The sequence below is a fragment of the Narcine bancroftii genome, chromosome 6, assembly GCF_036971445.1.
Source record: "Narcine bancroftii isolate sNarBan1 chromosome 6, sNarBan1.hap1, whole genome shotgun sequence".
Lineage (NCBI taxonomy): Eukaryota > Metazoa > Chordata > Chondrichthyes > Torpediniformes > Narcinidae > Narcine > Narcine bancroftii.
This window is the reverse complement of record NC_091474.1, coordinates 187,287,439-187,308,105: the sequence shown is the minus strand read 5'-3', so window position 1 is coordinate 187,308,105 and position 20,667 is coordinate 187,287,439. Positions and strand designations below refer to the sequence as shown.

The window sequence follows — 20,667 nt, the reverse complement described above, 5'->3', positions numbered from 1 at the left end:
TAGATCCTTGTGCTTAAGCTGCCAATATATTTTATTTGTCATGAAGTATATATTATATGCGTGCCTTTCATTAAATTATTTTCCATTAGGTTGAACTAACGTTGGATTCTAACACCTGTGTTGTATGAATGAATAGACTAGTATGGAAAATAATGCTTTCTGTCATGAATGTCCCTCAGCAAAGCCAAGTGAAATTGTGCTGATTCAGGAGAAAGATAAAAATTGCTCTTTGATTAAAAATATGAATTGATAACTAGAGTGGTAATCCAGGGATTCGGACTAGTAAACAGGAGACCATTTAAATTCTCAATAATTATGTTGTAACTTGATTTCTGTTCATTAAAACAAATGGAATATTAAGGCAGTATTTAAAATAGTGGCCATTAAACAATAAATACATGTCAGGAGGAGGATTTATAAATTTGAAAGCAATTTAGAATATGTAGAAATAACCTATTTATCTTATCTGAAGAGTTGGGTGGGTATGGATTTTAAGTAATTATAGAAGGGAGATTGGAAAATGGTTTTCAGCCAATAGGCTGTAAGGATCTGGAAATCATCACATGACCGACCGGGTGTTAAAGGCAGAAACCTTTCTTAAATTCAAATAGTATTTGGATGTATATTTGATGAATCAGGTTTACAGCTCCACAGAGAAGAGCTGGAAGATGGGAATATGCTGGAGAGGTCTTTATTGACTAAGGGATTTGTTGAACCAAATATCTTTTGTAGTGAATTTTCAATGAATCTGAGAAAATCTTTAAATTCATTTTCACATTGAGCATGTTCTCACCTTCAACCAGAATACAAGTCCTAGGAGGCAGGTTTATTATTTGCTAATCTTAAAACAATTTGAAGGTCTTTTGGACTCTGCTCTCTAAAGGGTTCAGAGGGCAGCAAGCTTGGGAAACAATCTTAAATGAATCTAAATTTTAAAAATCAAATGGGTTCTGAAAATTGATCAGGTAAATATGTATCCTATCCACTTTGAAGCCTCATCAGGAATTCTATTCCAGAGATTAGATATTAACTGCAGAAAATGTCTTCCATAAGGACTTGCATGTTGGGCTACTTGGAGACCCAGAGAAGGATTCAACAATGTCAACAACTGGTCATTAGTCTCCACTCTCCACACTCATTAGAAGCTCATCCTACACCCTCTCCCTTTTGGTTAAAGGCATTCTCTAGCAAATAGAATTAGGACATAGTAATTTTATTTCTGATTTCAAGGTTTTCCCTCCCTAGCTGAACCTATTGTACAACATGTCATAAAAATGAACCAATCACATAAATGGTTTTCTGTAGTTGTACAGCTCAGTGTTCTCCAGAGTTGAACAAATGCTGAATTTTCAAGATTTGTTTTCAGAAACTGGATTGTTTGGAGTTCCACTTTCATTACTATTGGAACAGGATCACAAAAAAGTACCTGGAACCAAGGTTCCCCTTGTGTTTCAGAAAGTAAGTATAGGATCCATTATCTAATGAATTGAAGGTACAAATTATTCTGCACTTGATAGCTTAGTGAAGCAGCCCCATATTTGTTTTAGCATCTTATTAAGCAGTCTTTTGTTTTCCATTTAATAAATCAAATTAGTAACACTACAGTGGAAATCGAAGATGGAGTTATCAAATCAAATTATTTAAAAGCCCTTTCTCAGGTCATCCTCTCAATCTTTGATCCAATTTGTTCTGCCTGTATTGTTGCCCATAATTTCTATTATCACCCATGTACACCTTCCATGCTCTTTTGATAATATGGAAAGCAGAACACTCCTCAGTATTGTCCTATTAGAAATTAGACTCAATGCATTATTTTTTAAAACTTTTTCCTGATTAGTTGTATTTGCTAAAGTTCATTTGATGCCTATATTACTTCAGACTGTATTGATACCAAATATTTTATATAACAATTATGTGTAAGAGGTTTGTATAGAAATAGAGTTGCCAATCTGTCATATCTTATTTTTGGCTGGTGTGATGAAGCATCGTTTATAAAATTTATTCAATAAAAACTTTTGCAGCTTATTTCCCACATTGAGGAAGAAGGTTTAAACACAGAAGGAATTCTACGAATACCTGGACTTGCATCGAGAATTAAGGTATATTAAGAATTAAGGTCTTAGGACAATAATGTTACTTAACTGTTTCTAGTGGGCAAAAATACGTAAGATATGACAAATCAGTTACAGTCTGGAATAATTCAGGCCAAGAAGTTGAGAATGGGCAAAGCTGTCAAAACACAGATGCAAGTTTCAATCGATAGGTTATAAGAGGTGACAGAGCAAATGCCTAGACAAATGTGCAGATTATCTATTGGCTCTTTTAAATAGCACAGTTTCAGGAGTAGCTGATTGGATCTGTGAGCAAGAATCAAGAGTTTTCAGTCCATTGAAGGCAGCACCAGCGACCGGGTCCGGGGTTCAAGTTCCTATGTTCTGCCCATGTCTGCATTGGTTTCATTTTCCTCCCACCGTTCAAAACATATCAGAGATTGTGGGTCAGTTTGGTGTAATGGGTGGCATGGGCTTGTGGACTGAAAGGGCCTGTTACTATGCTGTATGTCTAAATTTATTTTAAAAAAACTTACTACAAACAAAGTTGGTGGATTGCATTACTCTTGATATCAGTTGAAATGGCTTTACACCAATCAAAAAATCCAGAGAGGACTAAAATCCTGCCAAAACCTGAGTAGCCAAGTTCACGTACAGCAAGGAGTGCATAACTGTATATAAAGTTATTGTGCTCCAGGTTAACACTGATTTCAACTACATAAAATAATTTTTAGCTTAAAGTTTTCCAGTTAAATCTTTCAGAAATTAACACATTCCCACTTTAGGCTACATTATACAGAGAAGTTAAACCAGACTGGCCCGCGCAAGGTTAATCGGAAAATTAGAAAATAATACTTAAATAAGTTTACCCCATGCGTGAATTAAAACTGCATTGCTTTTATTTTGAAGGTGTATTTTTTTGGCGCAAGTCCAGATCCCTCTGCAAGCTTTGAAAACCTTCCTTGCTGTTCACAACGCTTCTGATCTGAGTATTGTCTGCAAACTTGCTGATCCAGTCACCACATTGTTGTCCAGATTGTGGATCTAGATGACAAGCTACGCTGGTCCCAGCACCGATCCCTGCAGCACACCACTAGTCACAGGCCTCCAGTCTGAGAAGTAATTGTCCACGGCCACTCACTGGCTTCTCCCACACAGCCAATGTTTTTGAATATTCTAATATGAGATTTCACATCCAAAGTACAGAGAACCTATGGATAGATGTTAAAATTCTCAAAGATACACTACACTTAAAATCACCGATGCCTGAAGAGGGCACACAAAATCAGTGAACTAGTGAGCCTTTTGCCAACATGGCCTGTTTCCGCTCCGTAAATGGTTATATCGTTATGTAGTAGCCTATGTATATAAATCCGTGCGTGCGCACACTTTTACTCAGTTTACGAGTGTTAGCCCACAGAAATGTCCGCTCATGCTAAAAAAGAAAGATTGATGCAGAATGCAGAGTTTTAACAAAACATGGACAACTAAGTATTTATTTACTGAAGTCAGAGGTAAAGCCGTGTGTTTAGTTTGTGGAGAGCAGATTGCTGTGTTTAAGGACTACAATTTGAATCGCCATTACGAGACTAAACGCGCGGAGAAATACAAAAACCTGACTGATGCCAAATGGGCACGGACATCTGAAGCTTTGCTAGCTAAGCTGCAAAAGCAACAAGGCTTTTTTACCAAGCTTCATACATCCAGGGATGCAGCAGCCAAGACCAGGTTTGTGATATCCTACAAAATCGCTAAAAACAGTAAGACATTCTCTGAGGAGGAATTCATCAAAGAGTGTTTGGTGGACTCTGCAGTGCTAATATGCCCCGAGGAAAACGAAGCATTTAAGAACGCGCACCTCTCCAGACGAACTGTGACGAGAAGGATCGAGGACATCACGGAAAATCTGGAGCTTCAGCTGCAAAATAAAATGGACAGTATTGATTTTTTTCTTCTTGGCTTTGGACGAGACCTATGATGTCTGTGACACAGCCCAGTTACTTGTCTTTGTCTGTGGGATAACAAAGGACTTTAAGATTATGGAGGAGCTGGCGGCAATGAAAGGGACGACGACGGCGAGTGATTTGTTCACTGAGATAAATACATGCCTGGACAAGCTGCACTGAAATGGGACAGACTGGCAGGTGTTACAACAGATGGATGTCCAAATCTAACAGGGATAAATGTTGGACTTTTGAAACGGATACAAGATAAAGTGACTGAAATCAAGTGATTGGTATTCTTACATTGTATCCTACATCAGAATGTGTTGTGTAAGTCAGTGCTAAAATTTAACCATGTTATTGATGTTGTAACTAAAATAGTTAACTTCATCAGGGCACGAGCATTAAATCATAGACAGTTTTGTTGCACTCATGGAGGAGCATGAGATTGAACATGGCTACCACACAATTGTAAGATGGCTCAGCCTGGGCAAAGTGCTGAAAAGAGTTTGGGACCTGAAAGCAGAGATTCAAGAGTTTTGTGAGAAGAAAGGCAAAGACATACCAGAGTTCTCAGATGGGAACTGGATGGCAGATTTTGCATTTGCTGTTGGTGTGACTGCACTAAATACCAAACTGCAACGTAGGAGCCTTTTTGTTCATGAAATGTACAGCCTGGTGAAGGCTTTCATGAGAAAGTTGGGGCTTCTTTCAAGCCAACTGGAGAGCAACACTCTCACTCACATGCAAACCCTGAAAGAAGTCATACCATCAGCTCTTCACCTCTGCAGGTACTCATCCATGTTAGCAGCACTGCATGGTGAGTTTTCAAGACTATTTGAAGACTTCAAAACAGTTGAGGGTGAAATGTACATGATTTCCTCTCCCTTTACCTGCACCCAGTCATGTTCAGCTGGAACTTGTGCACCTGCATGCTCAGAAGATGTTGGTTCTCTTTGGATCTACCTACATATGTGAACAAACATTCTCAGTGATGAAGTTTAACAAATCCAGGTATAGATTCTCTCTCACTGATGATCATCTGTCAGCCGTCCTTCGCATATCCACCTCAGACATTCAGCCAGACTTCGATGCACTTGTTCAAGCCCAACAGAGACTAGATTTCTCTCACTGAACAAGAAAAAAGAACTGAAAAACAGCAAATGAGGTGGTTGGACTACAAGCAAAATGGTAATAATAATTTGTATAAAGCTGATTTAATTCTGGTCTTTCAAAAATGGTACATTTCTGAACATGCACATTTTGTTTACAACTGTTTTGGGTAATTTTGATTGAATAAATGATATTTTTCCTAAGCTTATTTTCCATTGCTTAATCATCACATTTACTCTCACCAGTCACATCTTGTCAAAACGATGCAATTTACTGCTTTTATAAAGGGAGATCATTAATATTAAGCATAATTTAGTTCAGCCTATTGGTCTGGCCCTCCTCAGCACTTTTGTTTCTCATGTTGGTCCCTGGGGAAAACTAATTGCCCACCCCTGAGTTAGACAGTCTCATTTATTTTTCGACATGCAGCATGGTAACAGGCCCTTTTGACCCATGAGCCTGTGCCACCCAATTAACTCAGTATGTTTTGAACGGTGGGAGGAAATTGGAGAACCCAGAGGAAACCCATGCAGACTCGGGGAGAATGTACAAATTCTGTACAGATAATGATGGATTTGAACTCCGGAAGCTGGCACTGTAACAACATTACACTAACTGTGTCGGCCTTCTTGTGTGACAAGGTAGCCAATATTAAAACTAAGGTTTGAGGTTTATAATAGCACCAATTTGATAATGGTAATAATATGGGAGTTTGCTTCTTCTCTGCCTGTCTGATTCTCACCCTGAGTTGAATTTGAGGTTTTGCTTCAGTGTTAACAATATCCGAGTAGGTCATGCGAGTGATTCAATGAATCAATAAATTATTCAAAAATACATAAATAATATTAAGAAATTAGGTTATGCACTAGATTCTTAAGCAGAATTTATACCCGGAAGTGATCAACCACTTACAAAAATCAAAGCTTGCATCATACACTTGTTGTTAACAAAGATGTTGCATTGATCTTCCTCCCCAATATGTTGTAAGAGCTTGTGTGAGGAGCTGGAGGCAAAGTTTTACAAAGGATCCTTAAATTGGGAAAATATACATCAGCATGATGCAGCAAGTATACTGAAGCTTTTTGTAAGAGAGCTACCGCATCCACTCGTCACCCTTGAATACCTTGATGCTTTCCTAGCTATACAAAGTAAGTTATTAATTTCCTGTGATCATAATAAAAACAAACATTTCTTCAGTGCATGCAGTATATATTCAGAATTTTAATACAAGTTATTCTTAATGTAGGAAGTTGATGTCCCAGTTTTGGAATGTAAGAATGTAAATTTATGGAAAAGTATTCATCAATTAGAAAGTTTAAAAAAATATGACATGCATTTTAATGAATGGAAAGTCCTGCAAGATCTGTGAATCTCAGATTTAAATTTCAAATCAACCTAACTTCCTGTTATCACACTTGTAAAATAATTGTACTTCCAGGGGCACCAGCGATAAATGTATTGGGACCAAAACTCCTGGTTTAATGAGGCTAAAATGGAGGACTGAAGACTTTTGCTTTTCATTCGAGGATTGCAATTTATTTATGCAATGTGGCTCATTGGGAAATCAGCCACCGAGAAACTGTGTCCATTGTGTATACACAAAAAAAAACCTTCTCACAGAATAGGAAAACAAGAACATATTTCTCTCATTTTGTTCTTGTGCACGTTTTCCAATCTCAAAACACCATACAAATAGAACCAGTCCTAATGTACCCTTTTGTGTTTACATTACTTTCAGAGTCATTGCCATTTGATTTGTCCTGTAATGGTATACAGCTCCCTTTGCAGCGGTGACAGGAGCCAGGGTCTCCTGCAAAATGTGACTTAACCTTGAGTTGTATCCATCATTTTGGATAAATTTCTATCCCTTCATTCATCTGTGAAAACCCTTTAAAGTGAAACAACTCTTAATAATATAAATATGAATATTTCATTGACAGGTCTATCAAGCAGAAAACTTCAGCTACAGGCTCTCAACTTGCTGGTCCTTCTACTCCCAGATCAGAACAGAGACACACTAAAGGTACAGATTGCATTGCACCTTTTATTTCATTTTCCCCTTTAGTTTTACCCTTCAAAACTGGATTTTAAAATGTGTGGATTTTTGTTTCTATCCAATATTGACCAAAGTCCTTGTGCAGGATAAGTTGCTGTTTTGATGGTAGAAGAGAGGCATTGACTTTGCTGCAGATTGCAAAGTATCTGGGGCAGGCTTCAGGCAACTAGTTTCATGACGACCTAAGACTAATTTTCACTATGATTTCAGCTCCAAGGATTCCAGGAGATGTGTGTAAAAGCACAGCAACTTAATGCATTTGGGTATTCTTATTAGATATCAACTAAGCAATAAGTTAGATTTGGTCACCAAAGGAACTGCTCACATTAGCTATCCAAGACTCTCATATTCATGAAACAAGATTTATTTATTTGTATAGATGAATACTTATCCAGCATATATATTGTTTGTCTGGTTTTATGCCTGTGTGTTTTACACTCAAGACCAGAGAATGCTATTTCATCAGATTGTACAATCAGATGACAAACTTGACTTAGGGGTTGTGTGCCTTTGGCTGTAGTGCATCAGAAGATCTTAAAACATTTTGATAGCTTTCAGTTTTGAGCCTCTGATAAATAACAGCATATTAAAAATAGAAACATGAGTGCCCCTTCTAGCCTGTTCCACCATTCAACACAATCAGGGTTGATCATCAATTCAGTATCCAGTACATGCCTTCTCTCAATATGCTATCACCCTCTAGAAGTAAGAAACAGAATAGATTTGATGACTTGGCTACGTTTGCTATACTTGGGCCAGAAATATCTCTAGATTTCAGTTTTAAAATGGCATGTCTGTATTTGCAACTGAAACCTTGAACTCTAGCCATCAGAACTATTTCCCTGAGTCTCTAGCTAAAGCATTCATTAATTAATTCTCTCCATTTGCAACTCTTTGGCTTTGGCCTTGTCCTCATACCAAAGAGTTGCAAGTGGAGAGACTTAATGATCTGGCCACAGCATACTTGGCAGGGGTGTCAACGGATAAAACCCTTGATTTGCCAAGTTTGAAGTACAAACTATGAGTGTTTGGCAGGCAGCAGAATAGATCCCTGTGCAGTTTTTATGGACTGATTGAGCAATTAAGGGAGGTCCTCGGTCAGGCTATCCAAGGAAAGGTTCTGTTCTGGATCAGTGATGAACAGGGTCTGGCCACAGCAAATGGGCCAAGGATGTCAACATCACTCTTGGAGAGCCATGACTAACCGGGGCAGCCTGTATGGCATCAGGTACTGCAGTTGCTTGTATATTGGTCCAGGAGATAAGCACAAACCCTATATACAACTTTCAAGAGTAGCTTTTTTTGGGAAATACACATATTGCTGTATTGTGAAATTAATGTCAATCACTCTTTAAAGTGGTGGTATCAAGCAAAATAAAATAATATAAAACCAGTTAAAATACCACTATACTTGTATTAAGTTAATTATATTTGTGACCAACTTGAATTTATCATTAGAAAAGCTAGAATATAATATTATTGGTTATCCAGAGGGAAACAGAATGCTATTTACATTACAGATTGTAGTTTTCAAAAAGGCAGACTTCCTTCAAATATGCTAAAAGGCGGTCATCTAGAATTTCTTCAAGCTATGCAATATTATTTATTTCTTAAAATATACTTTTCTTAAGGTGAGTAAAACCATATAGGCTTTGATCATCTAATTAATATTATTTCACAGGCATTGCTTGAATTTCTTCAGAGATTAATTGACAACAGGGAAAGCAACAAAATGACTCTAAACAATGTGTCTGTCATCATGGCACCCAACTTGTTTATGTTTAAAGGAAATTGCTCAAAGTCAAGTGCAAAGACACAGTTTGCAATGGCAACTGGGACAAGCAACATAATGCGATATCTGATTAAGTATCAAGACCTCCTTTGGACGGTAAGAACAGTTATAGTTTGCATTCCCTGTCCTTTAGGCTTCTTCAGGGTAATGGTATGGCATACTATCCTATGAGGAACACATGTTTGAAACTCTGCCATTCCAATGCAGAATTTCATAAGTTACACAACAGAACAATGTTAGAAAGTTGTTCCTCTTAATGATATCTATGTGTTCGATATATTAAAAAAAAGACTCCTATTTTGCTCTGGCAAATAAGACTGAAATCTTAAATTTCTGTGCATTCACCTTAAATTCCAGGTTTTATTTTCAACCAAAGATAGCACACGTCCATTAAAACTCCTTTAGCCTTGGGACAACTGGAAACGGACTGTCAACAAAATTGTATTCAGTTAAAGATTACATTCTCATTGCCGCAGAATAGGAAGAATATGATGGCAGAGGAACTCTCATCCTTCTGTTCTTCACATATGTGTAGAGCGCCTTGGGGTTCTCCTTAATCCTACATGCAGAGGCCTTCTTTTGTCCCTTTCAAGCACTCCGAAGCCTTTCTTAAGCTCCTTCCTGGCTACCATATACTTCTCAGGAACCCTTCCGAATATCTAATATATGCTTCATTTTTCTTGACTTGCTGCCTCACCTGTTTCGTCAACCACATTTCCCTTTTACTACCATTCCTTTCCTTGTCCCAGTGGGACAAACTTATTTTGAATACAAGCACAAGTGGTCCCTAAACTTCCTTCACATTAGTTCTGTATTTTCACCTTAGAACATCTGTTTCCAATTTACTCTCGCTAGTTCATGCCTCACCCCTTTGAAATGAGCCCTTCCCCAATTAAACACCCTCCAATTTTGTCTGCTTTTATCCTTTTCCATAGCTATGCTAAATAAAGCTCAGGGAGTTGTGGTCACTCTCACCAATTAGATGTAGTATGGCCTCTCCTCTCATTGGCTGGTCCACATACAGTGTCAGGAATCCTTCTTGAACACCTGACAAATTCAGCCCCATCTATCCCTCTTTCAGTTAGGAAGTGCCGGTCAATATTAGGGAAGTTGAAATCAACCATAACAACAACTCTATATCCTGCAACTCACCAAAATCTGCCTGCTTATCTGCTCCTTGGTGTCCTGAGGGCTATTTGGGGGCCTATAGACTACTCCCAACACAGTGATTGCTCCCTTCGTATTTCTAACTTCACCCGCACCGACTCAGTAGACACTCCCTCTACACGCTCCTCCCTTTCTATACCCATGATACTATCCTTGATTAGTAATGCTACTCCTCCCTCCCCACCCCCTCTTATCTCCCATCCTATTCCTTTTAAAACACCTAAACCCCAGTACCTGCATCAGGCAATCCTGCCCTTCCTCCACCTAAGCACCTATAATAGCCACAACATTGTAGTTCATCCCTTATACTCCTGGCGTTGAAATAGACACATTCCATACCTAACTGGCTACATTTATATTTTGTCCCCTACCTGTCCTTCCTCACAAACTCAGAACACATGGCATCATGCTTTTGACTTTCTGTTCTCTGCACTAACATTCTGATTCCCACCCCCCCTGCCAGTATAGTTTAAACCCTCCGCAACAGCTCGAGCAAACCAGCTCTCCAGGATATCGGTCCCTTTCCAGTTCAGGTGCAGTCTGTCCTTTTTGTATAGGTCAGATCTTTCCCCAGAAGAGATTCCAATGATCCAGAAATCTGAACCTCTGTCCCCTGCACCAACTCTTCAGCCACACATTCATCTGCCACAACTTTCTATTCTGACCCTCTCTGGCACACGGCATAGGCAGCAATCCCTTGAGGTCTTCCTTTTTAATTTATTCTCCCTATATTCCCTCTTCAAGACCTTATCTATATCATTGGTCTCCAGATGGATCATGACATCTGGTTCTTCACCCTCCCCCTCCAGAATGCTATGAACTCTATCAAAGACATCGCTGACCCTGGCTCCTAGGAGACATCATACCATCCGAATGCTTCAATCTCGTTCACAACTTGATCTTATAAATACTATTTTTATTTCCATGACTTCTTCCCACCCTATCCCCATAAGTTCATCATCACTAGATCACTCAAAATATCCAAAGTCCTCAATTATGGCTCCCAATCAACTCAAATTCAATCACTCTACATTCACTAGCCATTCAGCCATCAAGTTTTGTGCTTGGTGTTAGACATTTTTTTTGGAAAATGCTGATGGCTTGCGAGTGGCATGTTAATCTACCATGTTGCTGTTGGTCTTTTTCTGTACCTCTGAACATTTCAAAATAAGGGCTTACCCCATCCTAGCTTGTCAGATCTCTATGATGAAAAACAATAATCAATGATAACAAAACTATCAAAAGTATTTATGAAAATGAATACTTCTAATATCTTCTAGGTCCCAAAATTTATTATGAATCAAGTTCGACAACAAAATATTGAAAGCCATAAAAAGCTTTCCAAGGAAAAGGCTATGAAAAAGCTGCTAAAAAAGATGTCATACGATAAAGATAAGCATGACCGGAACCATACTGAAAGAAATCTTACAGATGTACGTAAGCGATATTGAGACAGAGTTATTTTAAAATGGCTTAAGAGAATATGAGTAATTAAATGTTGTGCAAATGTGTCGTGAAACACAAAAGTCTGCAGGCACTGTGATTTTAGTGTAAAAAAACACAGAAATGCTGGAGGAACTCACCCGGTCTTGCACCCGTCCATAGGAGGTAAAGATATATTACTGAACATTTTGGGCCTGAGCCCTTCCTCAAGGTAAAAGCAAAAAACAGGAAAGCATCTGAATAAAGACTTGAATGAGAAAAGGGAGTGGGGGGAGGAGTCCAGTTGAACAGCCAAAAAGTGTTAATTGCACAATTGATTTTGGTTCTGTGAAAGAGAGGGGAAAAGCAATGGGGGTGGGGTAGTTTAATGGAAATCGGGGAATTTGATGTTAATGTCATCGGGTTGGAGGGTGTCCAGATGGAAGATGAGAAGTTGTTCCTCCAATTTGCAGGTGGACTCAGTCTGGGAGTGAATGAGTCCATAGACAGATATGAAAGCAAGGGATTGGGACAGGGAATTGAAATGGGTGGATAGAGCAGAGGTACTCAACAAAGTGATCTTCCAATTTGCACCACTTTGTGATGTAGAGGATACCACAACGGAGCACTAGATCTGCTCATTTTCACTCGTGAAATATTCCTTCGCTTGGAAGGACTGTTTTGGACCCTGAATGGTGGTGAGGGAGGGCGTGTGGGCTCAAGTGAAGCATCTCCTGTGGTCACAGGGTAAGGTCCCAAGGGGATGATTGGTGGCGAAGGAGGAGAGGACAAAGGAATCACAGAGGTCGTGGTCCCTACAGAAGTTGGAGAGGAGTGAAATACGTGTTGGTGGTGGAAATGGCGAACAGGGATATGTTGGACACTGAGGATGGTAGGTGAGGACAAGGGGAATCCTGTCCTTATTGCGCAGAGGGGGCTAAGGCAGATGTGCAGTTAATGGAGAATACCAGTGGTGTAGGGGAAATCACATTATTTGAAGAAGCAGGAAATCTCTGATCTGGAAGCCTTCATCCTGGGAGCAGATGCAACAGAGATGGAGGAATTGAAAGAATGGAATGGAATCCTTAACCAGGACAGGGGGTGAAGAAGTGTAGTTGAGGTAGCTGTAGGAAATATCTGTCAAAACTTTCTCTCCTGAGATGGAGGCAGCAAGAGTGAGAAAAGGGAGAGTTGCAAGAGGTGGACCAAGTGAATTTGGAGTCAGGGTGGAAGTTGGCAGCAAAGTGGATTTGTGATTTTTGGATGGAGACAATTTAAAAAACTGCTATATCTAATAGCACTACTGAATCTCAAACTAGTTAATGGTAAAGGGCCAAAAAATGTAAACTTTCCCCCTCTTTGTTCTAATTGTCTGCTGGTTCACACAGAAGTTGAAGTTCCTGAGATCCATTTGATATTAGTATTGATAGTGTTTACACGTTTATCCGAAATAGGACAGACCATTTCTACTCATGGATATTGTCTGACCTGCTAAGATTCTCCAACAATTCTTTATTTGCCTTAGATCAAAGCGTGGTTTTTATTAGTAATATAAAAGAGATTAGTGGACACACTTTGTCCCTAATTTAGAGAATACATATAGTTTAACTCTATCTAGTGTCTGCTTCCTGTGGCTATTGAAGTGCCCATTATCCAGCTCCTGCAGGGATCATAGATGTTGGATATGCAAATTAATACATCTGCATTAAGAATACACCGTTTAAGACAAGACAGTGCAAAAATGTGAAGTAATTTGAAAAAAATCAGTTTTTAATTTTTGTAAAGTTCATTTTAATCAGATGCCTGGTAATTCCCATAACTTAGAAAATTTAAATTTGGTTGCTGGCACTGTAACAGCGTTGTGTTAGCCGCTATGCTAATCGTGCCGAAGTCATAATTAACTTCCCCAAGTTTACAGATAAAGGCTTCCTAAATCTTTGGCTTGGCTTCGCGGACGAAGATTTATGGAGGGGGTAAAAAGTCCACGTCAGCTGCAGGCTCGTTTGTGGCTGACCAGTCCGATGCGGGACAGGCAGACACGATTGCAGCGGTTGCAAGGGAAAATTGGTGGGTTGGGGTTGGGTGTTGGGTTTTTCCTCCTTTGCCTTTTGTCAGTGAGGTGGGCTCTGCGGTCTTCTTCAAAGGAGGCTGCTGCCCGCCAAACTGTGAGGCGCCAAGATGCACGGTTTGAGGCGTTATCAGCCCACTGGCGGTGGTCAATGTGGCAGGCACCAAGAGATTTCTTTAGGCAGTCCTTGTACCTTTTCTTTGGTGCACCTCTGTCACGGTGGCCAGTGGAGAGCTCGCCATATAATACGATCTTGGGAAGGCGATGATCCTCCATTCTGGAGACGTGACCCATCCAGCGCAGCTGGATCTTCAGCAGCGTGGACTCGATGCTGTCGACCTCTGCCATCTCGAGTACCTCGACGTTAGGGGTGTGAGCGCTCCAATGGATGTTGAGGATGGAGAGGAGACAACGCTGGTGGAAGCGTTCTAGGAGCCGTAGGTGGTGCCGGTAGAGGACCCATGATTCGGAGCCGAACAGGAGTGTGGGTATGACAACGGCTCTGTATACGCTTATCTTTGTGAGGTTTTTCAGTTGGTTGTTTTTCCAGACTCTTTTGTGTAGTCTTCCAAAGGCGCTATTTGCCTTGGCGAGTCTGTTGTCTATCTCATTGTCGATCCTTGCATCTGATGAAATGGTGCAGCCGAGATAGGTAAACTGGTTGACCGTTTTGAGTTTTGTGTGCCCGATGGAGATGTGGGGGGGCTGGTAGTTATGGTGGGGAGCTGGCTGATGGAGGACCTCAGTTTTCTTCAGGCTGACTTCCAGGCCAAACATTTTGGCAGTTTCCGCAAAGCAGGACGTCAAGCGCTGAAGAGCTGGCTCTGAATGGGCAACTAAAGCGGCATCATCTGCAAAGAGTAGTTCACGGACAAGTTTCTCTTGTGTCTTGGTGTGAGCTTGCAGGCGCCTCAGATTGAAGAGACTGCCATCCGTGCGGTACCGGATGTAAACAGCGTCTTCATTGTTGGGGTCTTTCATGGCTTGGTTCAGCATCATGCTGAATACCTAATGCTAATAAACATACTTACTAGGCAGTGATAGGACGCTTTGGGAAACCTCCCCAGAGACTAGCAGCATCAGCTAGATCGTCAACCTGAGTGCCGTCATTTTATTCACAAACAGCTACTGTGGGCAGGGCACTCCGCTGGCTGAATGTTCGCTCCCATCTTCACCAAGGGGCTGTGTGTTGCTTCAGCAAACATTTACTTTGACGTGAGCACCTTCCTCGTGTTGACAACCCAGCTCACCTCCACGTAAGTGGCAACAGCAAAAAGAATGCGTGCACTGCTAGTTCAGCAGGGACAAACCTGCATATGCCCAACAAAGTCTCAGCGCTCCCCCTAGGGGTCCATCTGCCCACTATTATATACTTTAAATTTATTTCTTTCCTCAAGATTTTTTTCGCCAGTTGTTGGAATTTCCAGTTGATTGAATTCTGAATAACGGGGATTTTATTCTGTTTGATTAATAATTTCTGTCCTTGGGGAGGAGACGGAGAAAATTAACATGCAATAATCCAGTCATGTTTTCTTCTAGTCAGCAACACTTCGAGGTGTAATACGGGTTCAGGCACCTTCTCTTTCCAAGGTTTCCATGGCGATTCAGCTTACCGAAGAACTGAAAGCTGGTGATATTCTGGCACGTTTCCAACAATGTCTTGGAAAGAACAGGTAAGACAAATCCTCCTTGAGTTACTTGTTTTGTTGTCTCAACAATTTGATACTAAACTTAACTGATTATATTTAGAATTGTATTTCCATGTATAAAATAATTAATTTTGTACCAAACAAAAAATATAAATTTCAAAGTAACATCACCCTTAACTCTGCAATAACTATTTTTATTCACAACAGGTTACCTGAATCTTCCAGTAAAGAAGTTTGTTTATATGAAATTGGAGGAAATATTGGTGAGATTTATTATTAATTATACAAGATATGTACAATTGCAGAGAGAAACTAATTTGCCCTTTCAGGATATGAGTCACGTGTTTTTAGGAATATACTTTTTACCTCCAATATTTGTTCTCTCCTCTCATCAAGGAGAAAGCTTAAGAGTATGAAAACACCCACCAAACAGTCTTAAAGATCGTCTCTGCCCTGCAGCCTCGGAATAAGCTCCAAAACAGTGCTGCCTTGCTTAATGCTAAATTGCTCTCCCTTTTTACTCTGTTCTTTACGTGGCTGTATGTAATGTGGGAGATAACCTGTTGGTCTGATTGCAGAAAAACATTTCTCACTTGTATTTTATGACAAATAAACTTAAACATAAATTAGATCCAAATTAAAGCTCGTTTTGTTAGGTTCAGTAAAACTGATTTTTACCCATTGAGATATCTAATTTGTGATTGGGTGAACTAACGGAACTTGTGTTCCTTGGTGCTGTTTTTGGCATGTGTGAAAGATTGGACTTAGCTGAACTCAACACACAGTGACAGAACTGGGTGTGCAAAGTCTAGTTCTTCAAATGACCGAATTGTTTCAGGTTAAATGATAATTTTATCAGTGGCCTCATCATGGAAGCCACTTTTTTGTTTCAATAATTATCATAGTGTTTAATGTTATTTGGAACAAGAAATACCAGGGAAAAATTAATCTGTCACTGGAATATCCACCATGAAAATCAACAAAATTGAGGAAAATGACTTTTTGTTAGGAACAATCAAAACATTGGATCAACACTGCAGTGACTTCCTTTTTAATACTAAAAGTAAATCAGATATGCAACTTTAAAGTGCAATTATAGCTAAGTATGATAAATATTATTAATGTAGTTTATGTATATCGTTTTCAGGTGAACGCTGTCTGGATGATGATACATATATGAAAGACTTGTACCAACTTAATCCAAAAGCAGAATGGGTTATAAAGCCTCGCTGCCGTTGGCACTGTTTCAACAATACATGAGCAATACAACAAATACCAGACATTAATGGGCCTCTTCAGCAAAGAAACAGTACTAGAACGTCATATTCCTCATACCTGTATATGAATTTTGATATATGCAGGACAAGAGAGAAATAAGATTGCTATAATGAGTAGTCAAATTCAAGGACCAATTTGCTCTTGTAAAGGAAGCAGATATTGAACAATATTATTACAGTATGTGCATTTTATAGATCAGAACACCTCTTGATTTGGATGACAATATTTTAAAAGAAATTCTTGCAAACAGACCAGAAATTGCAATACTTAACATATGCGCCAGAACAGCACATGGAATAAATTTATTTTAAGGTTTTATAGGATCAGCTAGTAAATAACTTACAAGCAAAAGTCTCATGAAAAGTATATTCTGAAGATTAAGGCCAGAATATACTTATAAGCTTAAGGTCTCAACACAATAGTACACAAGTCATTTGTGACATCAGAAGCTGCATTCTTGGACTGGTGATGTGAACATAGAGCTGGGTAAGGGATCTTCCCCCCTCCAACAAAGTAACACTCTCTGCAACCATCAGAGCCTCTGTACATTGCCTAATTTAACACCATAAACATTGAAGATCTAATACAAAAAAAAGTTTGTCCTGAGAACATAAGAACTAGCAAAGTAGGCTGTTCAGTTCCTTATTCCCTGCCAATCAACCTCAAACGCCCATTTCCTAATCCCTTGACTCCTTCCTGGAAATCAACTGATCTCAGCTTTGAATACAATTTGTGACTGAGGCTCGACAACTCTCCATTTTAGATGCTGCATAAAGAAAATTTTCCTCATCTCATTCCTAAAATGAGAAAACGTCCACCAATCTACTCCAAGTCCTCAAATAATTTTAATTTTTAATCTGTATTAAAATATCAAAGGAATATAACAAATGTGTCACTCTCATCTGCTACTGTCAACAAGAATTTCTAGAATTATATTGCATTAGATTTAATCAGCAATTCTATGATCAAACATGAACAACAAAATCAAAATAAGATGTTTTAGGAGATTTATAGCAGAGACATTAAATATGAAACAACTCCATAGATTTGTTGTTATAGTCTCTCCTAGGCTGAAACAAGTTTCCTGTGACATTTATTCTCAAAATCTTCAGACTATTTGTCATGAAACTATACATAAGCTTGCTGAGGATTTAATGGTCTTGTTTAAAGGTATATGAAATTCAAATCACTTGTAAATTGTACTATGTTGAATATGTTCAAAATTTAATGGCTGTTCAATGGTTTCACTCAGTTTTAAACTGTATAGTCACATTTTCTAGTCTTGTAAATAAAAGGTGTATATATTCTACTTGTTGCTATGACATTCCTAAATTCAACATTTACATTTTCTGATCATGAAATGTGTGTGGAGAATGCTTTGATGAAGTATTCACCATTAACACAAACTCATGACATTGAGTCATTCACTGAAGAATAAGTAGTTATTGATCCAAGGAATATGCAGAATGCAAATCCGAAAAACAGAGTAATTCAGTCATTGGGCTATTATCCCACAATCAACATCATTTAAAATCTGCCCCAATCACATGGCTGTTGGTGAGAATTTGCAATGTGATAATTGTCTATTTCAATGGTTCTCAACCTTTTTCTTTCCACTCACATACCACTTTAAGTTATTCCTATGTGATTAGTAAGGGATTGCTTAAGGTGGTATGTGAGTGGAATTTAAAGTAGAAAAAAAATAAAAATAAGGAAATGCGGCGGTACGCCATTAGGCAGGCGAACCAGCCCCGCTTGTCACGCGGGCAGCCGGCCAAAATGGCGCTGTCGTGGGTTTCCTCCTGACCTCGGCATCGGGCTCAGAAGCCCACGATTGGCGACCCATGTGACGCCCCGGTGACGTCGGGGCCCCCCCCAGCGCAGTTTTCAGCCAGGCAGCCTGCAATAAATCAGTTTTACTCACTGAACTCAACCCGTCTGGTTGTGTGATCCTTCAGTTAGCAGTGTAGCCGCCGCTACAGAAACAAATTTTAATTAAAATTAGAGATCACTTTATATTTGATTGAAAGTGCTGGAGATTATTCAATAGATGAACCATGCTGGTTAATTTTTTTCTTACAAATCCCATCAACCCTCCCCACATTTCTTTTTGTCAGTAACTGACATCATGTAGGAATTTACAATAGGTGATTTACCTACCAGCACATCTTTAGGAAAGGGGAGGAAAGTGCAGCATCCAAGAAAAAAAAAAGCAATGATGGAGAAAACATGCAAACTGTGCACAAACGGGATTTGGAATCAGGATCAAATCCATGCCTATGGAGCTGTGAGGCAGCAGCACTAACTGCTGTGGTATTGTGCCTGAAACATTTTGCTCACATTTTATTTAATTAAACAAACTTGTACTCAAAATACAGAAAAATAATTTGGCATAGACTCCACAGCTTAAACTTGCTTTGAATACCAGGACTACATTGCACTCCCGATCTATCACTTGTTGGAACATTGAAGCAATACTTTCAGCTATAACGTGCATACAGTTGGTTACATTAGAAATACAGCATAGAAACAGGACATTCAGCCCCACAAATCCTTGCCAGATTTTCTGTTCCATTTGTAGAATGCAGTTTTTTCCTCATTAAATCTATCACTGTAACCCAATATGCTCTTCCATATGTTTGTTTAACCCATCTCAAACATATCTGTGCTATCCACATCAATAAATCCCTGTTGCAATCTCAGGATGGGTTTCTCATGTGGCTGCAGGAGCTGTCTAGGCCACATAAAATAAAAACTAACTGCAATCATTTAGTGTGATAGTACAGATCTATCACCAATGTACATAGTGTATATAGTTACTGTATCTAGACTGTGCTTACAGCGATTGGCTGAGAGCTAAGCCACGCCTACTGTCTGGGCCTTAAAGGGTTGTGTCCCTAGCCAGGTCGGATCATTCCGGACTGGTCGGCCACCTGTGAAGAGTTCCTGTCTTTTGCTAATAAAAGCCTTGGTTTGGATCAACAAGTCTTTGGTTCTTTCGACGAGCTCTACATTTAGTTACTGGTACTCACTTGCCACTGATGTTTCAGACTGGAATTGAATCTGTTTGGAAACAAAAAGACCGTTTGCTGCATTCTATGCAAGCAAAAATGTATGTCTGACAGAAGGCTCCAAAGCAATCACTTAAAAGCAGAACACTTCTGCAAGTCTTGATCAATAAGTCTCCGCTAAACTACTGGAAACACTTACTGATTAAAACCAAAAGCTGCCAGTCATCCAACGACGGAGAATTCCCAACAGGAAAAAGTGCTTCATGTGCGCAATGAATGGAAAATTATCGGCTGCATTCCTTTGATTTCATGCAATGAGTCCACAAAGCTATTTTTCAATTAACTTTGGTTGAATTCTCCTAATTACTTTATTCCATTACCCTTCTTGACAGATAATTTCAAACATCTTTCACTACTAGAAAATGTCATTCTCTAATGTCCCTGATTAAAGTGCTGCTTTCACAAATTTTCCTTCTTGACTTGATGCAAGTATTTTTTTTGGATTTCCCTACATTTCATTTAATATTTATCATGCCTTGTAGAACTTAACCAATTCCAATCACCTAATACAGTTCATTAATTTTAGAATAAAGATAATTTTTGTTGCTCTTCTCTGCACTGCCTCCCAAACTTTTGGAAGCATAATTATCAACTTCCAATCTTATTACTCAAGTGTAGTCTGGCCAATTAGCATTGCAAAACCACTATGAAATCTTTTGAAACGTACAATTATTCTGGCTGAAGATCTCAGGACTTTCTTTTAAAAAAGCACACCTAATGTAAATAAAAATAGAGACCTTCAACTTTTTGGTGTGTTACCCATCACAAAGGAATAAGACTACACTCACTCTAGACCCTCTCCTAGAATATTGCTGCAGAGGCTCAAAGTGGTTTTCAAACTCAAATCAATTTTAACTACATCATCAATGATGTTCTTTCATTCTTGTCATGTGGAGATATTTGCTGGTGATTGGACATTACTCAATTTCATTTACAAAATATGAAGCAGTCAGGTCATGTGGCATGCTTGGCAATGGCTACTTCCATAAAGACTCCCCCTAATAATTTTATTTTTAACAATATTGCCCTATTGAATTCCCCACCATCTGCATACTAA

General features: G+C 39.2%; 1 protein-coding gene and 1 pseudogene across 4 annotated transcripts in view; both read left to right on the top strand.

Annotated features, from left to right (window-relative positions):
• arhgap18 (Rho GTPase activating protein 18) overlaps positions 1–19,484 on the top strand; it is a 142,624-nt gene extending 123,140 nt beyond the window's left edge. For all 4 annotated transcript variants that reach the window (XM_069886989.1, XM_069886990.1, XM_069886988.1 and 1 more), the window contains 9 exons: positions 1,367–1,458; positions 2,022–2,099; positions 6,096–6,255; positions 7,048–7,130; positions 8,845–9,051; positions 11,403–11,555; positions 15,152–15,285; positions 15,469–15,524; positions 16,409–19,484. In XM_069886989.1, the coding sequence (XP_069743090.1) occupies positions 1,367–1,458; positions 2,022–2,099; positions 6,096–6,255; positions 7,048–7,130; positions 8,845–9,051; positions 11,403–11,555; positions 15,152–15,285; positions 15,469–15,524; positions 16,409–16,521 (1,076 nt within the window). In that variant the 3' untranslated portion in view covers positions 16,522–19,484. The remainder of the gene's footprint in view (positions 1–1,366; positions 1,459–2,021; positions 2,100–6,095; positions 6,256–7,047; positions 7,131–8,844; positions 9,052–11,402; positions 11,556–15,151; positions 15,286–15,468; positions 15,525–16,408) is intronic.
• Positions 4,156–4,972, top strand: LOC138736904 (general transcription factor II-I repeat domain-containing protein 2B-like; annotated as a pseudogene).
• Positions 19,485–20,667: the final 1,183 nt, after the last annotated feature.